Source organism: Bos taurus, chromosome 21, assembly GCF_002263795.3.
Source record: "Bos taurus isolate L1 Dominette 01449 registration number 42190680 breed Hereford chromosome 21, ARS-UCD2.0, whole genome shotgun sequence".
Classification (NCBI taxonomy): domain Eukaryota; kingdom Metazoa; phylum Chordata; class Mammalia; order Artiodactyla; family Bovidae; genus Bos; species Bos taurus.
The window spans coordinates 3,912,266-3,929,052 of record NC_037348.1 but is presented as its reverse complement, the minus strand read 5'-3'; the positions used below and the strand labels follow the sequence as shown (position 1 = coordinate 3,929,052).

The 16,787-nt window shown below is 41.0% G+C and overlaps 1 protein-coding gene across 2 annotated transcripts in view; it reads left to right on the top strand.

The window, feature by feature from the left end:
- The window catches only part of GABRB3 (gamma-aminobutyric acid type A receptor subunit beta3), a 282,816-nt gene that overhangs the window by 217,384 nt on the left and 48,645 nt on the right, over positions 1–16,787 (top strand). For both annotated transcript variants that reach the window (XM_059879080.1, NM_001099380.2), the window contains exon 5: positions 14,505–14,587. In XM_059879080.1, coding sequence (XP_059735063.1) covers positions 14,505–14,587 — 83 coding nt within the window. The remainder of the gene's footprint in view (positions 1–14,504; positions 14,588–16,787) is intronic.

Genomic DNA, 16,787 nt, shown 5'->3' with positions numbered 1-16,787 from the left:
ATATAAAAATTCAAAGCATTGATAATAAGATGACTAAGTAATCTAGGGAAAAGAAGAGATAAACACAGTGAAAATTAGTCTCAATTAGAAATGAATAGTTCCACAGCTGAAATAAAAAACAGAAAGGAATGAATAGCAAACTTTTAAGTGGTACAGAAGAAAGCATAAATGATCTGAAATATAGAATAATGGAAATCACCCAGTTAGAGCAATAAAGAGAAACACGTTAAAAACTGAAAGCATTTAAAAGATTTCTGAGGTAATATGAAGTATACCAGCATTCACACTATGGGAGTCCCACAAAGAGCAGAGAAAGAGATTGAAAATGTGAAATGAAGAAATGATGGCTAAAAGTGATCAAATGTGAAGAAGTAAACAGACATTCAGGTACAGGAAGCACAGAGGACCTCAAACAAGATGAAGCCAAACAGACCCAACATAAAGGCACATAGTACTTAAAATGGCAAAAATTAAACATAAAGCAAGAAGTCTAAGTGCCGCTGGAGAAAAAGAGTTACTTATAAGGGAATGCCCATAAAGCGGTCAGCTAATTTCTCTTCAGAAACTTTGTAGGCCAGAAGGAAGTGGCATGGTATATTCATGCTAAAAAGGAGATCTTGCAACTTGGGATACTCTAGCCAGCAAGATTATCATTTAGAACAGAAAGAGAAATTCTCAAGCAGACAGGCAGAAACTAAAAGAGTTTATCAACACTAAACCTACAGTAAAAGTAACGTGAAAAGTCTTCTCTAAGTTGAAAATAAGTTAGAATCTATAGGAAAGGGAAAATCACATTAGGAAAGGCAATTGTACAGTAAGAACTGAGGATCCACCACTTAAATAGTAGAAACATTAAAAGATGAAAAATTATAAAAGTGTAATTGTATAAGTACAATAAACAGTTAAGGGTTAGACATGAAGATGTAAAAAATGACATCAAAAACACAAAATGGGGGAGAGCAGTAAAAAATGTACATATTTCAGAATATGCTTTGACTTAAGTGACTACCTGTTTAAAACAAGTATAGTTTTATCTCAACATATATGAACCCTTTGGTAACCTCAAATCAAAAACCTGCAGTAGATACACAAAAACCAAAAAGAAAGGTACCCATACAACTACTGAAGGAAATGATTAAACCACAAGGAAATAAAAAGAAGAAATGAATAGAGAATAACTAAAAACAGCTAGAAACAAGCAATAAAATAGCAGTAAGTATTATATTAATGCTTTCTTTTTCATAACAACTTTATATGTCAATGGACTAAATGCTCCAATCAAAAGACAGAGTGGGTTATTGGATTTTAAAACAGGTCCCTTTGTATGCTGCCTACAAGAGACTCTCTTCAGAGCTGAAGACACACACACTGAAGGTGAGGGGATGAAAGAAGATATTTCATGCAAATGCAAAGGCCAAGAGAGTAGGGGTAGCAGTACTCAGATCAAACAAAAGTAGGGAATTTTATAATGATAAAGGGATCAATATAAGAATAGACTATTATTGTACAGTTATTAACGTATATGGATGCAATTCAGTAGCATCTAGATATATAAAACAAATATTAACAGACATGGAGAAATTGATAAAACACCGTAATAAACCCCACTGATGTCAACGGACAGATCATCCAGAAAGAAATCCGTAAGCCAACAGGGATCTTAAATGACATTATAGACCAGTAGGAGTTAACGATATCTATAGGACATTACATTCCAAAGAGCAGAATATACACTCTTTTCAAATGTACGTGGAAATTTCTCTAAGATAAATCACATACTAGGTCTCCAAAACAAATTTAAGAGGATAGAGATTATTAATATATCAAACATTTTTCCAACCATAGCCTTATGAAACTAGAAATCAGTTTTAGAAAGAAAAATGGGAAAACAACAAGCACATGGAGACAAAAAAACATGCTGCTACAAAGCCAGTGCATCCACGAACAAGTCCAAGAGGAAATTAGAAAGTACTTTGAGAACTTTTCAGAATCTACAGATGCAGCAAAAGCAGTCTTAACAGAAAAGTTTATAGCAATACAAGAAAAACCTCTAACACCACCTTTAGGAGTTAGTAAAAGAAGATCAAACAAAGCTGAAACTGAGTGGAAGGAAAGAAAAACAATCAAAGAGAAAATAAATAAAATAGTGATTAAAAGAATAGAAAATACCAGTGAAACCAAGAACTGTTTGAAACTATCTTTTTTAGAAGTAAAGAGAAAGAACTGAAATAAATAATTGAAAGATGAGAAATATTAATAACAACCAATACCATGGAGATAAAAAATTGTAAGAAAATATTAAAGAAAATTTTATGCCAACAAATTGGATAGCCTAGAAGAAATAGACAAATGTCTAGAACATACAACCTGCCAAGACTGGATCAGGAAGAAAGAGATAACTTGAACAGACTGATCACTTGAAGTGAAATAGAATTATGGTAATAATTTTAAAAAGCTAGCAAACAAAAGTCCAGGACTGGACAGCTTTACAGGGAAATTCTACCAAACAAATAAAGAACTAATACCTATCCTTCTCATACTCTTCATGGGGTTCTCATAGTCAGAGCAAAGAGTTCTCATGTCAAAGCTATGATGTCCATATAGTCAAAGCTTTGTTTTTTCCAGTAGTCATGTATGGATGTGAGAGTTGGACCATGAAGAAGAAGGCTGAGTGGCTAAAAAATTGATGCTTTTGAACTGTTGTGTTGGAGAAGACTCTTGAGAGTCCCTTGGACTATGAGGAGATCAAACCAGTCAATCCTAAAGGAAATCAGTCCTGAATATTCATTGGAAGGACTGATGCTGAAACTGAAGCTCCAATACTTTGGCCACCTAATGTGAAGAGCTAACTCATTGGAAAAGACCCTGATGCTGGGAAAGATGAAGGCGGGAGGAGAAGGGGACAACAGAGGATGAGATGGTTGGATGGCATCACACAGTCTATGGACATGAGGTTGAGATTGGAAAAGACCCTGATGCTGGGAAAGATTGAAGGTGGGAGGAAAAGGGGACGACAGGATGAGATGGTTGGATGGCATCTCACAATCTATGGACGTGAGGTCGAGCAAGCTCCAGGAGTTGGTGATGGGCAGGGAGGCCTGGTGTGCTGCAGTCCATGGGGTTGCAAAGAGTCGGACAGGACTAAGCAACTGAACTGACTGATGATAACAAAATAGCATTGCATTTGCATAAGAACAGACATCAGCCAATGAAATAAAGTAGAGAGCCCAGAAGTAAACTCTTGTGTATATGTTGAAATGAAATAGTCTTGCATCAGGGGTGCAAGACTATTCAATGAATAAAGGAGTGTGGTTCAACAAATATTGCTGGGGAAACTTGGTATTCATATGTAAAAGAGTAAAGTTGAATGCCTACCTTATACTTTATACCATATACGGAAATAAACTTGAAATGGATCAAAGATGTAAATGTGAGAGCTAAAAGTATAAAATTCTTAGAAGACATAGATAGAGGAAAAGTTTCATGACATGGATTTGGCAATAATTTCTTGGATATGACATGAAAGCACAGGCAATAGAAGAAAAAAATTAGATAAATTGGACTACATCAGAATTAAAGACATGTCTGCACCAAAGAACAGAATTGACAGAGAAAAGGCAGCCTGTAGAATGAGATAAAGTATTTGCAAATCATATAGAAGGGTAGTTAATATCAAGGGAGGGTATATATGTATACCTATGGCTGATTCACGTTGAGGTTTGACAGAAAACAACAAAATTCTATAAAGCAATTATCCTTCAATAAAAAATAAATTAGTGTAAAAAAGAATATATAGAGAACAACAGAAAAGAGATCAGTTCAAAAATCGGCAGAAGACTTGAGTAGACTATTTCTCCAAAGAAGATATACAAATGGCCAATAAGCATGTGAAAAGATGCTTAGTATTATTGGCCACTAAAGTACTGAAAATCAAAACCATGGTGTGATATCACATCCATTCAGTTCAGTTCAGTTCAGTCGCTCAGTCGTGTCTGACTCTTTGTGACCCCATGAATCGCAGCACACCAGGCCTCCCTGTCCATCACCAACTCCCGGAGTTTACTCAGATTCACATCCATCGAGTCAGTGATGCCATCCAGCCATCTCATCCTCTGCCGTCCCCTTCTCCTCCTGCCCCCAATCCCTCCCAGCGTTAGAGTCTTTTCCAATGAGTCAACTCTTCGCATGAGGTGGCCAAAGTGTTGGAGTTTCAGCTTTAGCATCATTCCTTCCAAAGAACACCCAGGGATGATCTCCTTTAGAATGGACTGGTTGCATCTCCTTGCAGTCCAAGGGACTCTCAAGAGTCTTCTCCAACACCACAGTTCAAAAGCATCAGTTCTTTGTGGCTCAGCTTTCTTCACCGTCCAACTCTCACATCCATACATGACCACAGGAAAAACCATAGCCTTGACTAGACAGACCTTTGTTGGCAAAGTAATGTCTCTGCTTTTCAATATGCTATCTAGGTTGCTCATAACTTTCCTTCCAAGGAGTAAGTGTCTTTTGATTTCATGGCTGCAGTCACCATCTGCAGTAATTTTGGAGCCCCAAAAAATAAAGTCTGACACTCTCCACTATTTCCCCATCTATTTGCCATGAAGTGATGGGACCAGATGGCATGATCTTAATTTTCTGAATGTTGAGCTTTAAGCCAACTTTCTCACTCTCCCCTTTCACTTTTATCAAGAGGCTTTTTAGTTCCTCTTCACTTTCTGCCACAAGCGTGCTGTCATCTGCATATCTGAGGTGATTGATATTTCTCCCGGCAATCTTGATTCCAGCTTGTGCTTCTTCCAGCCCAGCATTTCTCATGATGTACTCTGCATAGAAGGTAAATAAGCAGGGTGACAATATACAGCCTTGACGTACTCCTTTTCCTATTTGGAGCCAGTCTGTTGTTCCATGTCCAGTTCTAACTGTTGCTTCCTGACCTGCATATAGGTTACTCAAGAGTCAGGTCAGGTGGTCTGGTATTCCTATCTCTTTCAAATGTACACTAAAAAATGAATATGTTTTATACACACAGTGGAATATTTTCAACCTTTAAAGAGGTTTGGAAATTTGATACATGCTACACCATGAAATCATTATGGTAAGTGAACTAAGCTGGAGACAAAAGAACAAATACTGTGGGATTGCACTTACATGAAATACCTAGTATCAGTAAGAATGAAGTCACCAGGTTACCAGGTCCCCGAGGGAGATTATTGGGGAGTTACTGGGGAGTTAATCAGGAGTTATTGTTTAGTGGGTATAGCGGGTTTTTTTCTTACATGATGAAGAAGTTCTGAATATGGATAGTGCTGATGGTTGCACAGTGATATGAATATAGTTAATGCCACTTATCTGTACTCTTACAAAGTGAGAAAAGGTAGATCTCATGTTAGGCATATTTTACTCTAAAAAAGTATGTTTGTTTCATGTTTAATTCTGTTTTGCTCATTTGAATGCTGTTTGGTTTTGGTTTGTTTAATAAAACTCAGTTGCCTACCGATTTTCTGTCTTGTACCTATCATCTTCTCTCTGTTTTCAAAGGTTTGTCTTAATCCTCTGCTTTTAGGAAGGTTTTACAATTGACTCTGTCCTTCCCACTCTGACAGTGGTCCCCAGACAAGCAGCAGTAGCTTCATCTGGCAGACTCAGAACTACAGACCTATCCAGATCTCTTGCTCAAAATCTGCATTTAATAAGATCCCTCAGTGATTTGTGTCATTAAATGACTTGCAACTGTGTCAGTTCTGCTGTCTCTGTGTTCCGTATAGATTTCACTTCAGCACTTGCCCGGAGATTCCTTGCATTCTTTTCTCAGTTTTACATTGTCTACCTATCTCTGTCTTCATCTTAGGATGTTCTTTCCTTATGTCTTCCTGTCTTTGTTTTAAAGAGAATTCATGCTTTTTGACAACCAGACATACATCTTCCCAAGTTTTAAACTTTCATTTTGCATGCTTACATACTTTTCATAGAATATCTCTTTGTTTTATTCGTAATGTTAGTCCTTAGATGGGCCAATCCATGGAGACAAAGTGATTTTTCTAGTGAGACTTTGAATATGGTGACCTTGGCCCCCTTCAGTCTCAGGCTCATATTAGGAGCTTTAGTCCTTAGGATATAAATCTGAAGGTCAGGTTAATGCACTCCCTTTGTTATGTCTAGTCGCCGTTCTTTTTGAGTAAGTCCTCCCCTAGAAATGCTGGTTAACCCACTCTTCCATGGAGTCTTATGCAAGGTATGGGACTTTAAATAGTCATAAATGACACTTTCTGCTCTGGCATGCTTGTTTTCATGCCCTGTGGATATCTGCCTCTGTCGGCAATGGCTTTTCTTGGAGGTGATGGGTTGTGTGCCTTTGACTGTGTCCCCCAACCACTTTCAACTAGAGAGTGTGCCCTTTAAAGCTGTGGTGGTGAGTGGGGAAGGGAGGAAGCTGGGTTGGGGGTAGAGAGGGAGGGGAGGGAAAGAAGAGAAGCAGAAGGAGAGGGAAGAGGGGAGAGGAGCTGGGAGGCTGCCTTAGCAGGCAGGGCCAGTCTGTCAGCCTGTCTGACTCATGTTTCTCACCCTTTCCAGTGGAACTTACCGTGGTGATGAAGATGTTCTAGAATATGTACCATCCCATACGGTAGCCACCAGCCATAGGTGACTAGGGCTTCCCAGGTGGCACTAGTGGTAAAGAACCTGCTGACCACTGCAGGAGACTCAAGGGATCCTGGGTCGGGAAGATCCACTAGAGAAGGAAGTGGTAACCCACTCCAGTATTCTTGCCTGGAGAATCCCATGGACAGAGGAGCTTGGCGGGCTACAATAGGGTCGCAAAGAGTCAGACATAACCAAAGCAACTTAGCATAAACACGTAGGTGACTACTGAACACTTGGAAGGTTGCCAGTGCTTCGGAGGAACTGAATTTTTAATTTGATTTCATTTTAATTAATTTAAAATGTAATTATAAATAGGCAAAGGGGCTTCCCATGTGGCAAAGTGGTAAAGAATCTGCCTGCCAATGCAGGGAGGCAAGAGATGCAGGTTTGATCCCTGGGTCAGAAAGATACCCTCGAGAAGGAAAATGGCAACCCACTCCAGTATTTTTGCCTGGAAAATTCTGTGGACAGAGGAGTCTCACAGGGTACATACAGTCCACTGGGTCACAAAGAGTCAGACATGCTCATGAGCACACATGCACATGTATGTGGCTAGTGGCTATCTTTCTAGATATAAACCCCACATACATCACCCAGGTGCCATCATTAGATCCATATGGTTCAGTTCAGTTCAGTTCAGTCGTCAGTCATGTCTGACTGTTTGCAACTCCATGGACTGCAGCATGCTAGGCCTCCCTGCCCATCACCAACTCCTGGAGCCTACCCAAACTCATGTCCGTTGAGTCATTGATGCCATCCAACCATCTCATCCCCTGTTACCCTCTTCTCCTCCTGCCCTCAGTCTTTCCCAGCATCAGGGTCTTTTCCAATGAGTCAGGTCTTTGCATCAGGTGGCCAAAGTATTGGAGTTTCAGCTTTAACATCAGTCCTTCCAATGAACACCTAGGACTGATCTCCTTTAGGATGGACTGGTTGGATCTCCTTGCAGTCCAAGGGATTCTCAAGAGTCTTCAACACCACAGTTCAAAAGCATCAATTCTTCGGTGCTCAGCTTTCTTCATAGTCCAACTCTCACACCCATACATGACCACTGGAGAAACCATAGCCTTGACTAGACGGACCTTTGTTGGCAAAGTAATATCTTTGCTTTTTAATATGCTGTCTAGATTATAACTTTCTAAGTTATAGATTATAACTTAGTTATAGATTATAACTAAGTCTAGATTATAACTTTCCTTCCAAGGAGTAAGTGTCTTTTAATTTCATGGCTGCAATCACCATCTGCAGTGATTTTGGAGACCCCCCAAAATAAAGTCTGCTACTGTTTCCACTGTTTCCCCATCTATTTGCCATGAAGTGATGGGACTGGATGCCAAAAATGATCTTAGTTTTCTGAATGTTGAGCTTTAAGCCAACTTTTTCACTCTCCTCTTTCACTTTCATCAAAAAGGTTGTGGAAACCCAAAGTCTCAAAGTACTTTTTTGATTCTCTCAAAATATTTTCTCCCTTCCTGTTAGAGAGTTGAACCTTCAGTGTTTTCCTTGAGACTACCTCAGTCATCCACCCTGACATTTCCATTCCTGGCAGGTGCTTGAGGTCCTGACACACACTATTCTTTTGGTTTTCACTTATAGCATTATTGCCAATTTTGGCCTTTGAGTTGCTTTATCACCATATTGCTTGAAAATCAGGAGACTGTCCGTTTCATTTGCCTGATATGACAACTCATTTTACCAGAATTGATGTTCATACAACAATAGTGGATTTATGCTGAAATCTAGAAGTAAATGCTCTTGTTATTGGAAAATGCTATCTACTAAGGGCTTTGTAGTTTTATGGTACCCCTGAGAAGTATCAGGTTATGAGGCCTATTTATTTATAAGATAATTTATGCTTTGCTAATTGTGTAGTTACTTGTGTTGTATCTGTTATCTATGATGGCCACAGTGTTGCTGCATTACAAACAGCTAGAAAGCCTATTTTCTAATGATAATAAGTGCACGTTGCTTGTGTGTCTGGGTGGTTAATCAGCATCTCTGTGGATTCTGGCTGTTTTCCCCACAGACCCAGGGATGGATGGTCTCTGTTCCCTATGTCAATAGTCCTCCTAGATCCAGCAGACTCGTTTGAATGTGGCTTTTTCACAGCAGAGGCAGAAGCACAAATGTCTCTTGGAGGCTAAGCTTGGGACTGTCGGTCCACACATTCTGTCAGACAGAGCAGGGCACAAAATTGACCCATATTGTTTGAAAATCAGGGCCACAAAGTCGTCCAGGAGTGGGGAGACAGTTCTTCTTTAGTGAGAAGAATTGCAAATGACATGGCAAAGAGAGTAGGTACTGGGAAGGGTAAAGGAATGGGGCTGCCACCACGTTCAACTTACTGCAACGATTTCCCCAGCAACATACTCAACGAGTCTGTATAGCAAAGGCATTTGGACATTTCTGAGAATTTATCTTCATATGTTTATTATCAAGTAAAAATGGGGACAACTTCAGTGTTGGCTATGTTCTGTGCCTCCTCCACAATGAGTAATAAGCACTTGCTTTAGAAGGATGCTCAGTTCACTTCAGTCGCTCAGTCGTGTCCAAGTCTTTGCAACCCCATGGACTGCAGCACACCAGGCTTCCCTGTCCATCACCAACTCCCGGAGCTTACTCAAACTCAGGTCCGTTGAGTCAGTGATGCCATCCAACCATCTCATCCTCTGTCCTCCCCTTCTCCTCCTGCCCTCAATCTTTCCCAGCATCACTGTCTTTACCAATGAGTCAGTTCTTCACATCAGGTGGCCAAAGTATTGGAGTTTCAGGTTCAGCAACCTGAGAAGGATGCTCAGTTGATCTGAATTATATGATTAGGTCCTTTAACCTAGCATTTGAATTTATATTCTTGGAAAAATGATTGATGTCTCCACTGCCTGGTACTCCTGGAGTCAATACAGAATTGGAGATAAGTGTGAGTTACATGGGAGTAGTTGTAGAAGGCTAAATGGCTACCCATAAGGCAGTGCCCCGAGTTTGCAGCTGTTCTCTGGCCATAAGTAGCAACCATTGCCAAACTTCTCAGACATTTGAGCATCCCCAGTGCAAGTGTTCTTGCCTGGAGAATGAGAATCCCAGGGATGGCGGAGTCTGGTGGGCTGCCATCTGTGGGGTCGCACAGAGTCGGACACAACTGAAGCGACTTAGCAGCAGCAACAGTGCAAGCCAGGAATTACACAGGAGGTACTACTAACTTGCTCCTGGTCCTGTTTAACAGGATTTTAATTCAGAGGCCATGACCTCAACAATGGCAGCATTTTGCTGTGATCCTCATGGGCATGGAAGCTGAAAAACTCACAAGCATGAAAATCAGCCTGTTGAGGATTTATTCTGCACCTGAACGATTCACAGACACCACCAGTCTATCAGCACATGGAGTATCACCCAAGGATCTTGACCAGTGAGCCCAGGGAGCCTCTCAGAGTGTCAGTAAAAGTGCAAGGCCAGAGCTCCTACTGGGAGTGCTTGCAAGAGGGTGAGTGTCCCCTCTGGCTCTGAGATTTAGGGGATTGAAACCAAGAAGGGCGTTTTCCTTGAGTTCTGCTCTGCCTGTTACTCCTGGTTCCCATATTTTCTAAGTCATTTTTGCTCAATGAACATCTACAGGACACCTGCTGTTTGCCTGTGGCTGATCTAAAGACTGATGGCTCCAGGGGACCAAGCTCTTCTCCAGGTCCATCTAAGGATGAGCAAGGGACCTGCAAGTCAACAAATGGAAGGACACTCTAAGTATAAACGGTCCCAAGTGTAATGACAACACTAAAATGGGTGGTGAGAGGAGGACAGCAGAACTGAAATACTTTAGTTCTGCAAGTCCTCTGAGAAAGCTAGTCAAGGACATTTAACCTCTATTCTATCTGGTGTTAACCATGAATGTAAATTATCCATGCAAGCAGGGAGGAGAGTGTGTGTATTGCCCCATGATTCACTGTAGGTGTGGGTCCCAGAGTCCCCCTTTTCCAGCAAGGACAGGGAGCACTTGGCCAAAGAGCTGGCATTTCAGGTAAGTGTTGGTGGTGATAGTGGATGTGTGTGACCAGCCAAGAGCAGTATTTTCACCACAGCCTCTCCAGTGGCCTGTGGAGAAATCTGTGTTTGTGCAGACTGACAAACTCTTCATGACATGAAGAGGTTGCATCTGCCCTTATTATACTTTTTAATTGTTGGGATTTTAACGATGGAAGTGCTGACACCAAAGTACATCTCATAAGCTTGATATAATTGATAAAGTAAGAACTTTTTGACCTGCTAAAAGCTGTTCTTCCCAGAAGTAGTTTCTAGACAGTGTCCAAAGATGGCAGATGTTCCATTATAGATTTTAAACTTGCTGAGATGATGCTTCCCTTACAAAGTACACAATTATTGACTGCTAAACATATCTTTAGGGATATATCACTTACACAGGACTACCTACTAAACTGTACCATATTCCACAGTGGGCAAAATACCACTGCTGTTACTGCAGGTGTAGCATTAAAATATTTATTTTCTCCCTTTACATATTATATTTCCAACTTGTCACATATATGAGATATATACATGGATACAATTTCTGTGTGTGTATATTTCAGTGATCATATATATCATAAATATGTACATATGACATTTTTTATACCATACTTGCTCTTCTTTGAAAAAAAGAAGTAGGCTTTTAAAAGTTGAATATATTTTGTAATTTAAGGCAGGCGAGATATCAAGGACATAGATGAGTGAATATAGGTTTCAGGCTGGCCAGATCTGAGTGCCACACATGCCTTCAGGAGCATTGTATGTAACCAACATCCTTACTCTTGCCACACCTTGGTTTGCTCATCTTCAAAATGGGAAGAAGAAGAATACCTCTACAATGTGGTTGTTGTGAGATGGAATGCATGAGTACTCAAGTGCTGAGCCCAGACCTGGGCACAAACCAGGCTCTCAGCCAGCCTTATGTAAAGTGCAGATGTGATTGCATGCTATGACGGAAAAAAAAAGGATCTACTGGAGAGAAATCTTCACCCAATATGTCTTATTGACTTCACCACTATTTCTTAGAAACAGGAGTGGAATTCTCAGCTTTCAGATAGAAGTGGAACTAGTTGTTGGTTAAGGTCACTTCTCAGGACAAATAAAATTGATTAGGAAAAATATGAAATGCATGTGCCTCTGTGCACAGGCACACACGCTTGCATGTCAGGGATTACGCAACTGGAGCTTGAACACTACTGGGGCTTCCCTGCCTTCGGTCCATCTTCATTAACTAGGCTTGAGTTCTCAGTTCTGTAGACTATGAAATTCCCTCCTATGGCTTCTGCAAAGTCCCTGGGGTACAAAATTTGGTCCTTTCACTCCAAAAGTCCAATCTCCAAACCTGTTATGAGTTTAGTCAACGTGGTTGATGGTGTGGAGGCTCTGGCTTGCTCTGCCTTTCTTGGTCTCTCTATTCCCCTGTTTGTTTTTTTCTTGCCTTCCTGTCTCAATGGCGTAAAGACCTCTTTCTTCCACTGTGTCGTGAATAGGCTCTCATGACTTAACTTTCCACCACAAGAGGGTTTTCTGTGTATTTCTTCCATAGGAGGAAGAGTAGTGCATAGATGTTTATACCTTATTGCCCAAGTCCGCAGGACTCCATATGATAGTCAGTATGACACCAGAAGAAGAAGACAGGACAGCAGCTGTACTGAGGATACTCAGCAATTCTACTAGCTTCATGATTCCCATTTCCAGTGACTCCTGTGAAATACTCTACATAAGTCACAATACATGTGAGCCCCTACACAATTTGTGTGTGTGTGCGCGTGTGCTTGTGTGTGTGCATGTGTTTTAATGATGATAATTGGGAACAAAAAAGGAAAAGAAACAAAAATGGTAATCTCGGTTATTGACTCATGAAGTGAATAGGTACTTAAACATGTAGGAAAGTTTTAAAATTTGAGAATTTTTAATGGAGATCTTTTACTCCTCTTTACAAAAAGTTGTAATTTTAACAGAACTTTATTCTAATTTTGCCTTATAGGCATCTTGCATGGATGTCGGGTTGACAGCCTGCCATAAAACATGTCAGAATTTCAAAGTGTGAGGCTTGTTCCTCAGTTGGCTAGGAAGTCAGATGCTATAGAAAAATATACCAAAGAGCTATTTGTTGACTTTGGATAGAATGTAATCCACTCTTTGGAATGATGATTGGAAGTGTTATGACATTTGGAAAGGACATACTTTCACCATTGGTGTGGATCTTACAGCATATGTCTGCATGGCACTTGCATGCTATTTGTAGAGCAAAAAATAGCATTGACCCATCATTGCCAAATAGATTGATATTTTCCCTCACTGTACTGCTCAGCCGTTGGAAATTAGAATTTTCCTCAACCTGCTGCTTAACCCAGTGCTAACAGAAGGACATGCTTTACTCTGTTCCTTTGGCACCTGAGACAATCCTAACATAATTGGCACGTGCCTGGTGTCTGACAGGTGTTTTGCATCAGAACTTGCTCATGTTGCCTAAATGGTAGAAGGTTTATTGTGAATGATGTTCACATGGAAGTCTGTCCAGAGAAAGCTCAAACTAGGCTTTGGGAAAGGTGCACCTTAAAATGTCTGGAAGTTCAGTGTAACTCTAGGGAACTCAGGAGAAGAGATCCCTAGAGTTCTTCCTGCTTAAGATTCTCCATTGAGTGAGCATAGCCCAGGCTTCCATTTCCACAGCTTCCACATCAGCTCTGAGATACTGCTCCCTGAGATGTGCTGTGCATGTCCCGCAATGCTGTGTGCTGTGGCCCAGCCTTAGTGCTGCTATCTCCTTATCGACTCTCTGCACTGTCTCCACCTCTGTTATGCTTTCTTATGCCTGACTCTCCAGTTCAAAAATGGCATCATGAACCTCTAATTCATGAACTTGCAAATTCAGCTCTATTCTCATCTTTAATTCATCTCCATGAAAGGGAATTCCTTTAGCTCTGTTTTGCCTTTTGCCAAGCTGCATCCTAGACTCTTGGTCAACTCATTATTGGCTGTCCTTGAATCAGGGACCTAGCCCAGTATGGTAAGCTGGGACTGTGGTGCAGAAGGGCTGGGAATTCTAGGAAGAGAATAAAACATGGTAGCCTAATCATTGCATTTTCAACAGAGGCTTTGAGTAGGTTTCTCTAAAATGAGGCTTTTGGCAGAGTAGGAAATGAACTTAATGTTTTTGATCTTCATGTACAGTGGGTTTAACCATTGCCCAGTAGAGGCTTAACTATCCTTAGGTCACAATATAAATCCTTTCTATGGCTGCAGCTGACCTCAAGAGATACTAACCCCTCAGTTTTGATTCATAATCAATAATGTGGAAGCCAAATATTCTCTTTGAAAAGATAGATGATCTTGTGGTGAAAAGGCCTGGAATATTATTAGTCCAACAGACAACTGTAATAAAATAGAATCAAGTAGTTTGGCTCAGAGTTCCAAGGTGCAGCCTGTGGACTGGGAGCTACATGAATATTTCACACTGAAAGCCAAAGAATTCAGTTTTAATCTAAATCAAGGGTGTTAACCACCAGGTATATTTTCTCTGTGCAATAGAAGTTAGAGTGTCACTAGACAAGGAGACAGAATAAAAATGGAAGGTAAGTGCTTCCTAAGAAGCCCCTTTCTCTGCCCCTGATTATCCAAAGTTAACAAGATAAAATTTTATAATTATATATATGTTGCTTTTTTTGGATAAAGCAGGCCTGCAGTATCATGAAATATATCATGTATATCATGTATGTATATCATGGAATGTATTTAATCAGGTATGCTTTGAGGAAAGGGGTCCTACCTGCTGATTACTCAGTGTTTGTCTAGAAGCAGTTTTCCTGCTGTATTTCTCATCCCATCTACCCTTACTCTGTATGTTTCAGAATCACGACGACCGCAGCATGCATGATGGACCTGAGAAGATACCCCTTGGATGAGCAGAACTGCACCCTGGAGATTGAAAGCTGTGTGTATCTGTATTTCTTTTTCATGCACTTTGTGTTTTAGGCCTTCTTATCTTTATTTGGCAAGGCATATATAATTTTTTATGATGTAATTTTTAACTGTCTTAAAGATCAGAGGTTTAATCCTCCACTCTGCAAATTTTACTTTCATGATAGAGAGAGGGCAAGAGAGAGAGACAGAGAGAGGCTCAGTATAAAGAGTTCTCCAGTCTAATTTGACTAAGAGTCTGTCTGCTGTGCTGAAATAAAATAAGACAAATGCTCTCCATCTCAGTCTCTTCAGTGAGAAGAAAATGAACTCTGAGAGGTGGTGTCTCACAATGTGCTTCATCATGTACAAGTTGCTGTACTCCTGGGACCCTCTGCAGTTGGAGTAAACCTCATTTCGCATTAGGAGCTCAGCTTTACAAGCCAGCTATTTCTACATCTTGGCAATTTTCTTCAATTTGAAGAGTATTCAGATGCCTTATTGATAATTCAGTGTTGAGTAGCACTTCTCGTATGAGGGGAAGAGCTGCATCCACATAGTCTAAGAAACAGATGTCCTGCTCCCTGACCTGACCCCTGGCATATCCATATATGGCTGCTGCCACTGTGTCTTCTCCTGGCCCACTGTAGATCAGTTTATCAGCCTCAGGTGAATTTAGGTTGTCAGCATTTGTATTGAATTTTGGGGGATGGCAAGCGACTAACTTTGCCATGCGTTTATTGCGTGTATGGTGAGAAGTGAATGTCTTAGTGGATGAACACGCTGAGGAGCTGCACTGGAGGCAGACTGGTGTTTACACCTCTCCATGTGCCCCTTGCTTCCACACAACACGACGGCCATGATTTCTGAGAGCTGTGCTTTCAGAAGGTGAAGGATGGAGGCATAGGATATTTAGCATGAAGACTTCAGGGAAAGATGATGTTGAAGGGCTGATAGTTGAAGGGCTACTTTAGGAAGTTAAGTAGATTCTGTATGGTCAGAGGACACAACTCCAAGGAGCTGAAAGTTTCAGGAAGGCCAATTTGGATCTAAGTGAGGGAGCAGATCCTGTTCAACTGGAAACCATAATGAGTGGCCTTGGAGACTGTAGATTCTGTTACCACAATCTTTAATTGAAGTGGAGGATGGGCAGGAAGGTCCTTTTTAAAGCAATTGAACAGAAGAGGGATTCTCCCAATTTTCTGGTGACCTGACTACACACGTGTTATTAAAGTCAAGATGCAAATGTATGGAAGAGTGGGCCACTTGAAGATTTGGATGTACCCTCAGAGGGCGTGTAAGCTCTGCACACAGCATGCTGGTCTGAACCACAGCCGGAAGGCTAGAGAGGCTGGACTGTGTGTGCAGGGGAGGGGGCCTGCACTTACAACACACAGAGGGGTCAGCCTTGTGGATTCTTGGGATCCTTGTAAGGACTTTGGACTTATTCTGCTAATTGCATTGGGAAACATTTGAGGGCTTTAAGCAGAAGAGTGACTTGATGAGATCTGTGCTTTATTAGTGATCGCCATGGCCACTGGGTGAGAATGGAGTGCCATGCAGTCAGAGGGGAGGGTGGGGACAGAAGGTGTGCCCACCGTAATCCCGAAGGGACGACAGCAGATGGACCAGGGAGCCGGCAGGGACTGTGGGGGCAGTCATCCCCACAGCTTTGGTCTGTTTGTATAATGTCAGATATTTAGCGTCTGCCTCGTATTATATGTTCAAATAAAAAAAAGGTTTTATATTCATAGGGTATTTTTCTACAGGTGTGATTTTTAATTGACTTTACCACTAAAGTTGACCCAATTCTTTAGAAGACTCCTGAGTGCTGCAAATAACATCAGATACTGTTTTCCTATTTAGTCATTCTCAAGAAGCATTGATTGATTACTGAGTGAGCATGAGACCGTGCCAAGAGCTGGTTTTGAAGCTATAATCTGGCTAATAACCATTCGTCTTTCTGCTGAGAGCACTGCTCAAATCTCTAAGGGCCAAGAGAGTCCCCAGAAAAGGCATTTCTAAGGTTGGCCAAACTCATGGCCAGGAGCACCTCATGACACCATCCAAAATTGCCCGGCAGTTATGAAACATTGATTGGGCAAGTCCACCCTCAGTGTTCTAACTTTTTCATAGTTGAGAGAGCTGCCTTTCCAGAATTCTTTAGAATTTTACTTTTTCTTCCAACCATCTTATTCAGTGCTGTGAATATGTTTTTACTTCACATTTCTGTG